This window comes from Tyto alba, unplaced genomic scaffold, assembly GCF_018691265.1.
Source record: "Tyto alba isolate M040663 unplaced genomic scaffold, T.alba_DEE_v4.0 Super-Scaffold_4, whole genome shotgun sequence".
NCBI classification, from domain to species: Eukaryota; Metazoa; Chordata; class Aves; order Strigiformes; family Tytonidae; genus Tyto; species Tyto alba.
Window position 1 is genome coordinate 637,329 of NW_024881315.1, and position 15,385 is coordinate 652,713.

General features: G+C 59.9%; 1 protein-coding gene across 4 annotated transcripts in view; it reads left to right on the forward strand.

The window, feature by feature from the left end:
* The first annotated feature begins 1,881 nt into the window (after nucleotides 1-1,881).
* WIZ (WIZ zinc finger) overlaps nucleotides 1,882-15,385 on the forward strand; it is a 57,987-nt gene continuing 44,483 nt past the window's right edge. For 2 of the 4 annotated variants that reach the window (XM_042802808.1, XM_042802810.1), the window contains exons 1-2: nucleotides 5,272-6,217; nucleotides 7,672-8,126. In XM_042802808.1, the coding sequence (XP_042658742.1) occupies nucleotides 6,102-6,217; nucleotides 7,672-8,126 (571 nt within the window). In that variant the 5' untranslated portion in view covers nucleotides 5,272-6,101. Of the gene's footprint in view, nucleotides 2,212-5,271; nucleotides 6,218-7,671; nucleotides 8,127-15,385 lie in introns of those variants that run through there. The other 2 variants (XM_042802811.1, XM_042802809.1) reach the window with 2 other exon arrangements.

The window sequence follows — 15,385 nt, forward strand, 5'->3', positions numbered from 1 at the left end:
CGGGGATGGCAGAGCCGTGGGGACCCCCGGGGTCACTTCGCGAGGGTGGCCCCTGGGACAGGCCCGTGGGGGCAGGTCGGGGGGTGACAGCGCCGAGGGGACACTTTGGGGCAGGGCCGGGGGGGTCCCCTCGGGGGTGACGGGGCCACCCCGCCGCAGCGCAGCCAGACCTCCCCCTTCCGCCCTTCCCAACATGGCGGCGCGGCGCCGCCGTCGCTCGCCGATGACGCAGACAGCCGCGCCCCCCGGGAAGGTCTCCGTCCCTCTTTCCCCCCCCTCCCCCCTCTCCCTCCGCCACTCCCAAGATGGCGGCGCCGCCCGGCTGCCGACGTCATCAGCGCCGCGCTCCGCTGGCCGGGGAGGGCGGCGGCGGGGCGGGAGGCACAACATGGCGGCGGCGACACCGGCGGAGAAGGAGGAGGAAGAGGAGGAAGAGGAGGAGGAGGAGGCGGAGGAGGAGGCGGTGCTGGGATCCCGTTCGCCGCCCCCAAGATGTCGGCCCGGTCGCGCTCGGCGTGACGTAGTCAGGCCCCGCCGCCGGGAGGGGGGCGGGGGAGCGGCCGGAGCGGCGCAGGCGGCGGCGGCGGCGGCGGCGGCGGCGGCGGGACCGGCCGGGGCCCCGGGGGGGGATTTAAAGGGACCATGTCCCCGGCGAGGCGCTTGCTGTGGAGACCGGAACCGGGCAGGAGGTGGCGGGGGCAGCGGTTGCAACAGCGACGTCGTTGAGGAGGAGCAGCCCGGCGGGCCCGGCCCCGGGGGGCCGGCGAGGTGAGTGCCCGGGGCGGCGGCGGCGGGGGGGGCCCGGGTTTGGATTTGCCCGGCGGGGAGACAAAGCGGAGGCGCTCCCGGGGGACCCGCGTCTGGGTGGGGGGGGAAGACAACGCTGACCCCCCCCTCACACTTTATACCGGCCCCGTCCGGGGTGCTGAAACGCGGGGTGGGGGGACCCGGGTGTCCGGGGGGGGAGAAAGGGCTGAGGTAACCGAGAAGGGACCCAGGAGTCCGGTGGGGGGGGGGGACAAGGGTGGGCATGGGGGGGGTGACACCCAGGTGTCCCGGGGGGTGCTGTGCTGAGGGGGGGACCCAGGTGTCTGGAGAGGGGGGGCTGTGCAAAAAGGGGGGACTCAGGCGGCCGGGGGAGAATTGGGGCGGGGGGTGTCTGTGGTGAGGCGTGTGAGTGGGTGTCGGGGGGGGGTGTCTGTGGAAAGGGGGGGGACACCTAGGTGTGTGGTGGGGTCTGTGCTGAGGAGGGGACCCAGGTGTCTGGGGGGTCTGTGCAAAGCAGGGGGACCGAGGCGTTTGGGGGGGCACTGGGGGGGTCTGTGCTGATGGTGGGACCCAAGTGTCTGGGGGCGCTTGGGGGGGGGGTGGTGTCTGTGCTGGGGAGGGACACAGGCGTATGAGTGGGTATCGGGGGGGTCTATGGAAAGGGGGGGACCCAGGTGTCTGGAGAGGGGGGGTCTGTGCAAAAGGGAGGACCCAGGCGTATGAGTGGGTGTCGGGGGGGTGTGGTGTGTCTGGGCAAAAGGGGGGGGACCCAGGTGTCCGGGTGGGAGTAGGGAGGGAGGAGGGGGCTGTACAAAGCGGGGGGACCCAGGCATTTGGGGGGTCACTGGGGATGGTCTGTGCTGAGGGGGGCGACCCAGGCGTATGAGTGGGTGTCAGTGGGGGGGTCTATGGAAAGGGGGGGACCCAGGTGTCTGGGGGGGGGAATTGAGGGGGACCCGGATGTCGGGGGGGGGGATTTGGGGGGGTCTGTGCTGAGGGGGGGACCCAGGTGTCTGGGGGGAAATTGAGGGGGGGACCCAGACGGCCGGGGCAGGCAGGGGGGTGAGTACAGGGCAGGTGCCGGGCGGCAGCACCGGGACACCCGGTACCGAGCGGCGCCGGATTCGGGGTCCAGCGGCTGGGAACGTGCCGGGCGGGGACGGGACGGCTCCAGAGCCCCGCTAACGCTTCCCCGCGGCCCTTCCCGTGCCGCTTCACCTCCGCCGCGCTCGCCGGCACCGTTCCGGCGCCGATGGAAGGTGGCCGAGCTCGTTAATCGGGGTTAAACGAGCATCCGGCGACGGGCAACTTCGTAATCTCCGTTGGGAGCTTTTAATCTCCCTCCTCCGCCGGCCGGAGCGGTGTTGGAGCTGGCGGGGGGCTGCAGAGGCGGCGGTGCCGTGGTGTTTTCCCCCGCGCCGGCGATCAGCCGTAGCTTTGGCGGTGAGTTTTGGCGCGTTGCTGCGGTGCCGGGATCGTTTCCTCTTCCCAAGCAGCTCGATGGCGGGGAGCGGGTCGGAGCAAAGCCGGTGCTGCCGCTGGACGGCACGAAGGCGAGAGCGGTGCTGCCGTCGCTGGGAGCAGCTTCCAGCTCGTCCCGGTGCAGCTCGATGCCTCTGGGAGCAGATTTCGGCTCATCCCGGCACAGCTCGATGCCGGATTTCCGTCCCCGGCGCATCGTTTAGAGGCGGTGGTGCACAAATCGTCTCACCAAATCTCACCGGCAGCACTGATGGCCCCGCAGCCGAATTCCCTGGGGGATCCCCGCACCAGCGAGGTCCCGGATCCTGACAAAACCCCTCGGCGCAGGATTTGCTGGCGTGTAGCCGTGACCGTTGGAGCAAAAAAGGAAAAAAAACTCCCCCGGGGGATGTGTCCTTTGCTTGTTCTGGCTCTGGGATGGGGGGGCGGGAAAAAAAAAGAAGCCACTTTTCTGTGAAACGATCTCATTAATGCTGGGGAGGAATGTCAACGCGGATCACTTGAGGTTTCTCCGTGGCTGGAAATCACTCAGGATCCAGGTTTGAGCCCCGGGAGCTTCCCGGATCCTCCCCAAATTCCTCCTCAAATTCCTCTCCCATCGAAATCTGGAGCGCTCGCTCCCCTTCTGCGTTTTCTTTGCGGGCACGAAGAGTTTTGTGCATGAGCGCGCCGGATGCTGCGCGCTTCGTTTTGGCCTGGGATGGAGGAGGAAAGAGCGGCACCGTCCTCCTGTGCTGCCACGCGAGGAAGAAGAAACCACGCAGGGGGATTAAAAAAAAAAAAAAACCCAAGTAGCTGGAATTTGCTCGGTTTAAGAGCACTGGGAGCATGCTGGACCCTGCGAGCTTGGCCGTGACCTGGTGTGGAGGAGGAAAAAGTGGTGCCGTCATCTTACATTGCAACTCTGCTCTGCCAGCAAGGGGCAAAGAAAGAAAAAAAAAAAAAAAAAACCTAGAAAAAAAACATGAGGGGGAGGAAAAAAAACACGCGGCTGGAGCCTGCTTGGTTCAAGCGCACCGGGAGCGCACGGGACCTTGTGCACTTGGCTGTGACCTGGCGCAGAGTGGGAAAAAGCGATGCTGGCCTCCTACATCACGACTCTGCTCTGCCAGCAAGGGGAAAAAAAAACATGTGGGGGGAAAACAAAAATGTGCGGCTGGAGCCTGCCTGGTTCAAGGGCACTGGGAGTGTGCTGGACCCTGCGAGCTTGGCCGTGAGCTGGCACGGAGGGGGAAAAAACTTAGCACCGTTCTCCTGCGTTGGGGCTCTGCTCTGTCATGTGGGGGGGGGGGGGGGGGGAAATAACCCCCCGACGTATTTGGGGGGGAAAGCAGGCAGCTGGAGCGTGTCGGGCTCAAGCGCACCTGGAGCGAACCGGATCCTGTGAGCTTGGCTGTGGAGGAGGGAAAATGAAAAACCAGCGCTGCCTTTCTGCGCGGTGTGTCTGCTGTGCTCCGTGTCTCTCCTGGGGGGTGAAAAAAAAAAAAAAAACCAACCCAAACCCCAACAGAAAACAAGCAGGGAAAATCCCCACACAGGGAAAAAACGTGTGGTTGCGGCTTGCCTGGCTCGAGCGCACCGGGAGCAAACCAGATCTTGTGTGCTGGGCTGCGACCTGGTGTGGAGGGGGGAAAGCTAGCGGCGTTCTGCTGCATCGAGGTTCTGCTCCGCTGCAGGTTTCTCCCAGGGAGGGAGAAAAAAAAAAAATCCCACGGAGTGGGGGGAAAAAACACTCGAGATGTAGCTTGCCTGACTTGAGCACGCCGGACCCCATGTGCTTGTCCAGGACCCAGCACAGAGGAGGAAAATCTGGCACCGTTCTCTGCATCTTGGTTCTGGTTTTGCTGTGCAGGGGTGAAAAAATCCACGCAAGAAAAAATCCCGTGGCTGTAGCTTTCCTGATTTAAGTGCACCTGGGGCAGGCTGGACCCCGCGCGCTTGGCCGTGAATCGCCGCGGAGGGGGAAAACCGAGCGCCGTCCTCTTGTGCTGTGGCTCTGCTCTGACCCGTGTTTCTCCCAGGGGTGAAAAAAGAAAAACACGCAGCGGGGGGAAAAAACCCCACGGGGCCACAGCCTGCCTGAGTGGAGCGAGCCGGACCCCACGCGCTTGGCTGTGACCCAGCGTGGAGGGGGGATAAAAAAAAACCAACCGATCGGTGGTGTTTTGTATCGTGGCTTTGCTCTGCTACAGGTTTCTCTCGAGGAGGAGGGAAAAAAAAAAAAAAAAAAAAAAAGATGTGGGGAAAAAACTGCGTGGCTGTGGGTTGCTCAGCTGAAGCGTGCTGTGAGCGTGCCGGACCCCGCGTGCTTGGTGATGGTCTGATATGAAGGGGGAAGAACGGCACCGTGCTCCTGCGCTGTGGTTCTGCTCTGCCAGTGAGGGGAATGGAGAGAAAAAAAAAAAAAAAGGCAATAAAGCCACGCAGGGCTGAAATCCGGAGGCGTAGGCTGCCCGGCTGAAGCGTGCAGGGAGCGCGCCGGACCCCGCGCGCTTGGTCGTGGTGCGGTGTGAAGGGGGAAGGAACAGCCGCTGTTCTCTCGGGTTGTGGCTCTGCTCTTGCGCCGTGGAAAATAAAACCAAAACAAACCAAAACAAAACCCAACAAAACCCGCAAGGAAAAAAACCACGAGGCCAAAACCATCCTGCCTCAAACGCAGGGTAACCCACTGCAGGCGCTGGGAGCCGTTTGGCCTGGGGAAAGGCCCCTTCCTCTTGACTTCCAGGGAAGGCAGCGATTGTCCCCACTTAACCGGTTTAGCATTTAAATTGTCCCAATTCTGCTCCGCCTTTGCATGGCTCTGGGGCGATGGGCTGGGGGAAGGGTTTCCGCAGTCCCGCTCCCACCCTGGAAGCGAGCAGAGCTTGGGAAGCGAGCAGGGAAGCGAGCAGAGCTTCAGAAAGTGGCTTTTTAAACTTTATGGTGAGCGCTTGGGTCTTTTTAGGGGGTCGGTGCGGAGCAAGCTGGGGGGGGGGGGAGGGGAATAAAAAATTGCTTTTTTTTCCCCCTTTCTCAGGAAGCTTGAAAACACCCAAGTGGGTTTTGGGGGAGAATGGTGGGTTTTTAGGAAGCGCCGCCAGCATGGCACATGGGTGCATCCGTGTTTTGGGAAGAATAAAAGGGAAAACTTGGAAAAATATTGCTTTTTTTTTTGGTGAGCGAGGTGGGGGGATGCAGCACTGCTGTCCCCCCCTCCCTGTCTGCGCTGGCTCGTGCTTGGGTGGGTTTGGGGTTTTGGTGATGCCGAGCGCGATGCCGGGGGTGCGGGTGGGGGATTTGACGTCATTCCCGGCGCAGGGATTTCGACCCGGTCGCGGTGAGACGCGTTTTGGTGGGTAAAGGTTTGGACCGAGCCGGCGGGAGCGGTGCTGAAGGGATGCTGCGATTTATCACCGGGGAAGGGAGCCAGCGGTCCCGGAGAGACGCCAGCTTCTGTCTGGGAGTCGGCTCGGATCCAACCCACATCCCCCCCCCAAAACGCAGCTTTCAGAAATAAACCCTTTTTGCGGATTTTTTCACCCGCTCTCACCTAGATGGATCTACCCCAGCTTGGGGATGTGCCAGGGTCTCTGACCGGGCTGAGATGCGGCTGCAACGAAAAAGGCAAAACTCCACGATGGCTTTTTCCCCCTCTGGATCCCAGGTGCTGCGGCCTGTCCCCGGCCTGCTTTGCTGGCACATGGCCACCGCACACCCGGCGCCTTGCCGTGCCTTTTTATTTCCTTGCAGCGAGGCGACGCGTTTTGGGGCGATTCCTCGCCGTTTGACGGAACGTTGGCAGATGCCAGTGCCGGCCCGACTGCCGGGCTCCCATCCTGCCGGCACCGTGACGCTCCTTGCCGGCACGACGGATGAGCCGCCGTGGTGCGATGGGAGATGTGGTGAAGGGGAACGCCGTGTGTGTCCGACCGGATTTAAGCCAGGTGGTGGTTAAAGACGATGCCACGACCCGCTGCCTCCCTCCCCGGTAAGCCGGTGCGAGCGGCTTTATCCCGGCAAAGCATCTCTCATCCCCGCCCACTGGCACCAAGCTGACACCGCGGCAAATCCTAAGCATCCAGCAATTTGGGGTTTGCCTCTCAAAAACCCCGCTTGGAGGAAGTGTCGACACGGCACTGCTCTTTGGGGCGAGAGCATCCCGCTGGCGCAGGCGTCGGGTGCCGTTTCAGGGCGACGCCGGCGGAATATCCGTACAAACCGAAGCCAGCCGGAGCAACCGATCCTCGCGGAAGAAAGCCACCAGCGTGCGGAGCCAACATATTTTTAATTTATTTAATTGAATTTCTATTTTCACTTCTTATTGGCAAACTAACCCACGCTGGCTCCGGGCGTCATTCCCCGGGGGAAGGGACGAGCAGCGGCTGCTTCGGGGCGGGAGAGATTTCAGGGTGGCATTTCGGGGTGGCCACCGGGCATTGGGGTTTGCTCCATCTCTCTCCTCCCTCAGCCCCGGGGTGGGGAAAACATCTTGTGCCAGCTTGAATAATTCTCTCTTCATTTGCATTCTTACCTTGAAGGTATTTATAGTCTCCTCTGCCTTCTCCTTCCTCACCGGGTAAATTTAGCTCCTTCGCTCTCCTCCTGTGCCTTTATCCTCCAGCAGAGCTGATAAGCCCGGCTTTTTAGCGCCTTTTTCCTCCTATTTTTCCCTTCTCCACCGGGCCTCTCTGCCCTACAGAGATCAGGCACCTTTATTTCTCCCAGTGCTTTTATTTTGCACCATTTAACCTGCAACTGCAGCAGCGTTGGCTGGTGGAAGGTGTTTGGGGTGATGGTTTGTTTTAGGGGGGGATCCACACTTGAGCGGCCGGTACCTGGTTGTTCCCCAGGGGTCCCCAAACCCTTCGAGGGCTCCCCAGCGTGAAGGTACCACTTCGTCGCATCCGCTTGAATTCACATGGGGGGAGGATGCAGCATGGCATCTCCAAATCCCCCCACACCCCGGTTTTGGGGGCAGCCACCCTGATTTTGGGGCAGCCGGTGGCAGAGCAGAGCTCCCGGGAGTGCAAACTGGGACTTTGCCCAGCGCTGCATCGTGGGGTTTGAATTTTTCCTGAGGGGTGAATTATCAATTTGAGGGAGATCGGGGGTTTTTGGGGGAGTGTGTGGCAGAGGATGCAGGGGATGCTGTTTCCCTGGCAAATTGTGGTGCAGAGAAAAGGGGGGAAAAAAAGCTTTGTATTGGGGAGAAGCAGCGCTTTTTGGGGTCCCTCGGCTCTGGCAGGGACCCAGCAAGGGGAGAGTGATGGGACCTGATGTCTTGCCTGGCTGCGGGACACCGAGAACTTTGGTGACCACGTCGAGGCACCGAGACTGTTGCGTTTCCCAGCACGGGCAGAGCCACAACCGTTTCTCCTCCACCTCAGTGAAATCCAGCCTCTTTTCTCATTTTCTTCTCTTTTTATCTCTTATTTCTTGTAGATTTTTCTGGCAGTCCCTGGCCGCCAGCCCTCCCGAGTGCCAGCGTGGTGTTTTTTTCCAAGTGACACAGCACAATCGGCGAGGGATGGAGAAAGCTGTCCCTAATTTCTCAGAGCGCCAAGGAGATGGAGGCAGAGCCCTGTTAATGACACCGGAGCCAAACAAAGAGACTTTTCCTGCCCTTGAGTGCCCCCAAGGCGAAGAACGAAGAGCCGCTTTCCTTCAAGATGCAAAAAAGCCCCTGGAGAACCTGGCTTTATCTGGGACGTCGGTGGAAGCAGAGACGGAGCTCGAGGAAGATGCTTTCTACGCCGTGGATGATCTGGCGGCGATAAGCCGGGAGGGGAAGGGACCCTCCGGTGCTGAGCTGCACCCGTTGCAAGAGGACCCCAACTTCTTCTCGCCGCTGTCCCGTCCGGAGCCCGACGTTGCCCTGGAAGCGCACGATGTGGCCGGTAAGTCCCCGCTCGGCGCCGTTGGGGTGGCTTCTTGGGGGGACGGGGACATCTCTTGGTGCTTTGCGTGTGGTTGGCGATGCTGGGTTGGTTCGGCTGGTTTGCCTGATGGTCGTACCGTCGCGCCAGGGCGGTTTGTGGCGGGCGTTTGCTCTCTTGTCATTGGAGGCGTTCCTCAACTCTCAGCATCTCGTGGTGAGATGGGATTCGCGGTACGGTGACAAACATGGATTTGATGGAAGGAGAAATTAGGGCGCGAATGCCGGGCCGGTATCCCTGTGCCGTCGTGCCGCCACCCGGCTTCAGCACCACAGACAGGCACAAAACCCGGCCGTGGGTCACGCCGGCGGCTTTTTGGAGACCCTCGTCCCCCCGGCACAGCGTCGGGATCCCAAACCGAAGGCGTCCCCAGATGGGAACGCCTTGGCCATCCCCAGATGGGAACGCCTTGGCCGTCCCCATGGTCACGCTCCACCGCGTGTTGGTTGGTGAGGAAGTAGATGGGGCTTTGCCGTGGTGGTGGTGACCCGCGTGTTTTCGGTATTGCTGGCAAAGCCACGGTTGCGCCGAGCGGAGCGAAACCCGTGCCACCTGCGCCTGCCTTCGCCGAATTCCCCTCTTGAAACGGAAACTCTCCGAAACGCTCCTCCAGCTCTGCCAAGGGTGTCCGCGCGCTCGCAGGGCGAAGGCATCGTCCTCTGCCCCACCTCTTGGTGCCGGGTGGGTGCCGGGGGATGAGCAGTGCCGACACGGAGCTATACTAGGATGTCCTTGGCATGGAAACCCCCTGTGCATGCTGGGGGATGTCCCATTATGGCATGGGGGATCTCTGTCACCCATGGGACATCCTGTTGGGTCCATCCCTGGTTCAGCTCCGGGAAAAACTCTCCTCAAAGAGCTCTTGGATGAGCAGGGAGGTTTTCACAGAATGGTTTGGGTAGGAAGGGACCTTCAGGGATCAACCAGTCCAACCCCTTGCTCTGGGCAGGGACATCTTCTGCTAGGTGAGGTTGCTCAAAGCCCCGTGCAACCTGATCTTGAACACTTCCAGTGATGGAGCATCCACAGATTCTCTGGGCAACAGGCTCCAGTGTCTCACCACCTTCATCATAAAACATGTCTTCCTTAGGTCCAGTCTAAACCTATCCTCTTCCAGTTCAAAACCATTGTCCCTTCTCCTACAGATTCTGGGAAGGAGCCTTTCACCATCTTTCTTATAAGCCCCATTTATATATGGAAAGGCCACAGGAAGGTCTCCCCAGATCCTTCACTCCTCCAGGCTGGAGAACCCCAACTCTATCAGCCTTTCTTCAATGGAAGGGTGATCTAGCTCTTGGATCATCTTTGTGGCCTCCTCTGGACCCACTCTACCAGGTCCTTCTCCATGGAGCTGCTCTCAGTCACCCAGTTTGCGGTACTGGGGCTTGTCCCATCCAGGTGCAGGGCCTTGCATTTGGCCTCGTTGAACTTCATGAAGTTCACCTTGCCTGTCAAGGTCCTTCTGGATGCCATCCCTTCCCTCAAGGTATCAACTCACCTTGGTGTCACCCACAAACGTGCTGAGGGTGTGCTCAATCCCACAATCCATGTTGCTGATGGAGATATTAAATAGTGTTGTTCCCAGTACGGGCCCTTGAGGGTCTCCACTTGTTACTGGTTTCCACCTGGACCTTGAGATGTTGACTGTGACTCTTCGGACACAGCTGTCTGGCCAGTTCCTTATCTATTGAGTGCGGCTGCTGCGAGTTGTCCACTCATCTGTAGATCCGTGGTTGTCTGGTGTCGGTCTTCTGCCTGCTTTGGAGGATTAACCCTGTCCCACCTCAACTTCTCCCTCATTTCAGTGCCAAAGGCCAACTGGGTGCCTCTACCATCCCAAGTCCTACCTGAACCCCTCTCTGCGTTTGCGTCCCCCCTGTCCTTCCCCATCCTTGTGTCTTTGTTGGAAAACGAGGAGGGTGGTGGCCACTGATCCCACCACTGGCGGGTGATTTGCCTCGTTGCTTGTCCCCTGGCTGGAGGGTGGCTTTTTCCCCATCTGGAAGTGGTAACACTGGTGGAGTCGCCGGCTGCGATTCCTCCTCAACTCTGCTTCCCCATAATGAGTTTGCCCATCTCCGCAACCACCGGTTGACTCAAAACCTTATCTCGTGGCCCAGGCGACGTGCTTGGTGAGTCCCACTGTTATTTAACCACCACGAGATGGGCGGGGAAGGACCACGTTGCATCTGGGAAGCTTTTCAGCTCTCTGTTCCTTCACTGTGCTTAACGGGTGGAAAATTAACTGCAGGGGATGGACACGGGTGTTTAAAGGTGGTGTTTAAAGGGGGAATTGGTGCCCAAAAAATAACATGTCAGGAGATGGAGAACGTCCCCATCTGGATGTCCAGCCTGGGTTTGGATGGGTGGTGGAGCTCAATTGGGGTTCTGGGATGCTTTGGCCATCTGCTCACGGGCAGACTTAAGGGGATGCAATCTGAGGGGCTGGGTAAGCCCCCGTCGCTGCTTCTGAGCTCCAAAACCCAACGTGAAATGGCCCCAAATGCCCCACAATGGAGGTTGGCACCCCAGCCTAAGGGTCCTGTGGGGTGGGAGGACCTCCCCCCTCACAGAAATGCTTGTGGTGCCACCAACATCAAGGTTTTGGGGCTCTTCTGATGCCTCCATCAGCCTCATCGAGGCAGAATTATCCCGGTATCTGCTGAGAGCCACAGGCCACGAGCTGGGGGCGGCTTTGGCAGCTGCCGGTAGGATTTTGGAGCGAGGCAAAGTCCACGCCGCTGCCGGGAGGTCAGTGATTGCTGGGAGGGGTGTTCCCCCAACGAGGGGAGTTTTTGGGGTGGCGCTGGCGCCGGGCCGGTGCCGGAGGAGCAGCGTGACCCATGGCGGTTGGTGATGGAGGAAGAAAACCCATGTGGCTGCTCATGGTGGCCGGGCTCGTTAGCGCGTGGGCTCGTTAGCGGAGGAGCGAGCGCCGTGGCGGCTCGGGCGGCTGCTCCGTTCTGCCCGACTGAGCTTTGAGCCAGGGAGGAGGAAGGAGCCGCTGCCGGGGATTTCCCACCCCCGGTCGTGGTACCTGAACCGTCGCCCCGTTTTCGGCTGGAGGCACCGTGGGTGGTGGGGGCTGGGTGCCACCTCCCGCGGGGACCCTCCTCGTGGCCTTTTGGTGGCCTCATTTCTCCTCCTTGCTTTTTGGGGGGATGTTTAGGGCTGCCCACCGGGATTTTTTCAGGCTGCTGGGCCACACAGGGACTCTTAGAAGCAGTTTGGGTAATTCATTGTTGAAGACGGCAGCAACAGGGCCAGAGATTCTCCAGCCTTCACCCCCCTCCTCATTTGGGGTTTATCCCCGTCCCCCTGCAGGGTGAAGGGGGTGGTGCCACTTCCCCACGGGACCCGCTGAGGCGGGATCCGAAATGCCGAGCCTTTATCTCCAGGCTGCAGTTCCCTCCTTGTTTCCCAAAACGCCGGCACCCTTATCTGCCTGCGCCCGGGGGAGTTTTTTCTCCCCGTATCGGTGGGGCGGTTGGAGCCGCGGTCGGTGGCGGCCTGTCAACACGTCGAGCTTTTGCTGGGTTCTTCCTCCCTCACCGCACTCCCGGCACCGCATTAGCTTGGGGCTGGTCCCCTCGGTTCCGTCCCCGTTACCCGGCTGCGTGTCCCCGCCGGCGATGGAGCGGGAGGTCGGCGGTTTCACCAGAGGTGAGGAGTCCCACGGGTGTATGGGGTGGGAGGAGGGTTTGGAGAGGGCTTTGGTGGCCGGGGGTGTGGTGTGGTTGAGCTTTTGGCTGCGTGTGTGGGAGGGGCAGCACCCAGCTCCTCCCAGCACTTGGGGATGGTGCCACGAGGTCCCCGATTTGGGGACATCCTGCTTTGGGGTTGCTGTGGGGTGGCACAAGGTCCCCAATTTGGGGACATCCTGCTTTGGTATTGCTGTGGGGTGGCACAAAGTCCCCGATTTGGGGACATCCTGCTTTGGGATTGCTGTGGGGTGTCACAAGGTCCCTGATTTGGGGACATCCTGCTTTGGGAATGCTGTGGGGTGGCACTGTGGTCCCCGATTTGGGGACATCCTGCTTTGGGGTTGTCGTGACAAGATCCCCCAGTATAGTGACATCCTGCTGTGGCAGTTCATGTTGTCCTAATGTCCCTGGCATGGGGACATACTACACCAGGGATGCCTGTGGCTGGCACAGGGTCCCCAATGTGGGCACATCCTGTTCTGGGGGTGCTGTGGCAGCGTGTGGTGTCACCAGGGTCCCCGATGCAGCAGTGTGCTGTGTCACTAAGGTCCCTAACCTGGGGACATCCAGCCTGGGGATGCTGTGGTGGTGTGTGCTGTCACCGCGGTCCCTGATGCAGGGACAGCGGGATTCTGTGGCAGTGTGGGGTGTCACCGAGGTCCCCGGTGCAGGGACTCCCTGCTCTGGGGATGCTGTGGCAGTGTGGGGTGTCACCGAGGTCCCCGGTGCAGGGAGCCCCTGCTCTGGGGATGCTGTGGCAGTGTGGGGTGTCACCGAGGTCCCCGGTGCAGGGAGCCCCTGCTCTGGGGATGCTGTGGCAGTGTGGGGTGTCACTGAGGTCCCCGGTGCAGGGACCCCCTGCTCTGGGGATGCTGTGGCAGTGTGGGGTGTCACCGAGGTCCCCGGTGCAGGGAGCCCCTGCTCTGGGGATGCTGTGACAGTGTGGGGTGTCACCGAGGTCCCCGGTGCAGGGACCCCCTGCTCTGGGGATGCTGTGGCAGTGTGGGGTGTCACCGAGGTCCCCGGTGCAGGGACCCCCTGCTCTGGGGATGCTGTGACAGTGTGGGGTGTCACCGAGGTCCCCGGTGCAGGGAGCCCCTGCTCTGGGGATGCTGTGGCAGTGTGGGGTGTCACTGAGGTCCCCGGTGCAGGGACCCCCTGCTCTGGGGATGCTGTGGCAGTGTGGGGTGTCACCGAGGTCCCCGGTGCAGGGAGCCCCTGCTCTGGGGATGCTGTGACAGTGTGGGGTGTCACCGAGGTCCCCGGTGCAGGGACCCCCTGCTCTGGGGATGCTGTGGCAGTGTGGGGTGTCACCGAGGTCCCCGGTGCAGGGAGCCCCTGCTCTGGGGATGCTGTGGCAGTGTGGGGTGTCACTGCTGTCCCTGTGGCATTGTGCAGTGCCACAGGGTCCCCAACACGGGCTCACCACGCTCTGTGGATGGCAAAACCCCATAGCAAGTCGGTGCCACGGGCTCACGGCCCCACCAGTGACCTCTGTCTGGGTGCTGCCATATTAATTAACCAAATTAATCAAGGCAAAACATGTGCTGATTTAATATGCGATAGGTAGAAGAGAGGAAATCGTGTTTGCGGTCCTGGCGTGAGATTATCGACCTGAAACCTGCCATCCCCAGCACTGGAGCTGCCAGATATGTCTTGATTTAGCCAAATTTTCTCTTTTATGCCTTATAATAAGTTGAATCGCTGTCACAGGATCTGACCGAGCTGCTGAGGATCCGGATCAGGCTCTTCTTGTGCTCCCAATCGCATCGGAGATGGGGTTTCATTTCATCGCGATGGTTTAATATCCCCGGTGTTGGCCCTGGCTTTGCAGGACCAGATTTCATCCATCATTTACGGGACTGGAAAGCCCAAACCAATGCACGCCGTGACGTTCCACCACGTGCCAAACTGGGAAAACGCCCAGTTCAGGTACAAACAGCTCACGTGTTTTAGCTAAAAAGGAACTTTTTCATCCCAAATTGCTTTAATGACCCGCTGCCTGCCCATGATGGGCACCCCAGAGCTTTCCCATGCTCCAGGCGGCAAAACCTGGCTGCAGCATCATTTATTCCCAATTTAGAGCTTTTTATGGTTATTTTGATTGTGATCGCGGGGAAGCCACTCTTGGTTTAGTTCGGGGCCATTTCTAGCTCGGGTGGGAAAAAAAGAAGCAGGGCTTTTTTTTTTTTTTTTTTTTTTTTTAGGATCCAGGCGACAAAATAAATCCGCTGTGTCTGTTTTTGGGGAGATGATTTGAAAGGGCTGGTGGAGAACCAGAGCCCGCGGGCTCGTTCGGCACCGTACAGGACCCCGCGCCGCCTCGTCCTCTTGGCAGGAGGTTTCTAGCAGGAGCAGCCCCCAACAAACCCTCTCACCTCGGGGGGAATAATCACCCCTTTAAGCCCTCCCGAGGATGCTCAGGCTTTTGCAGCATCAGGCGGCGTGGCTGCTTGGGAAGCCGGAGATAGAGAAGTTTTTACAGACTTTATCTGCTCCGTTCTAGAAGAGATGATGCCGCCCACGGAAAGGAGGTAGGGGAGGCGCTCACGGCGCCGGGGTTTTAATTTATACAGGTCTGACAGCGGGGACAATACCCAAGATGGACTGCATGTGGCAGGGGCTGAGGCTCAGCCTTTGTCCCACCTCCGTGTCCCTTTTGTTTCTCCACCTATTTTATTTTTTTTTTTTCACCCCCTTCTCCTTTCTTTTTAATCCCTTCTTCTGTGTCCCCTCTCCAGCCCTCTTCCCTTCCCCCTCCAGTCTTGACTTGCAAGAGCCGCTGTCACGGGCCAAGAGCCTCTTTTGATTCATCCCTCCGAGCCCCATTAAGGAGCTCTTCAAGTTGAGATCGCTCCCGGGAAAGGCTGATCCCGACACTCGGAGATCCCCTCCCCTCTCCAGCATCCACGTGCACGATCTGATTATTTTTATATATTTTTTTTTTTTTTTAATTTTCGTTATTTATTTTTTTTTTCCCCTGCTGGAATGCAACTCAAGAACCCACTTGAGCCCAGAGTCGCACACAAGAGCCTGGGGAAGGATGCTCGGAGCTGTGTTTGCCTCCGCTCCCGTCACCGCCCGACACCGTCGGGAGATCGAGGGGCAGGACGCGGTGCTCCCGGGGTGGAGGTGGGCTCAGCGCCCGCTGCCCACGCAGGGAACGACCCCGGGGGGAGGCGCTGGCTTGTCCCGACAGCTCAGCCCTCGCCGGGCCCATGGGGCTGTAGGTTGTAGGTATTTTTTTTTCTTTCCAAATACTCTCTCGGAAAGTAATTAAACGGCAGAAATAAGCTGTGAGGTGTGACGGTCACCGGCGCTGCGGGTGTTGGGAAGTTGTCCTCATCCGTGTCTACAGCCTGGAGTGATCTGGGGACAACCCATCCTTGGGTTGGCAGAAGATTGGGTTTTAATTGCTGCTGCTGAATAGCGAGGTTCACCCGTTCAGCTGCATCCCCCCGCCACAGTGCTGAGAAGAGTCTGATTTTGGGGTGCTGCTGCCTGGAGGGTGATGTC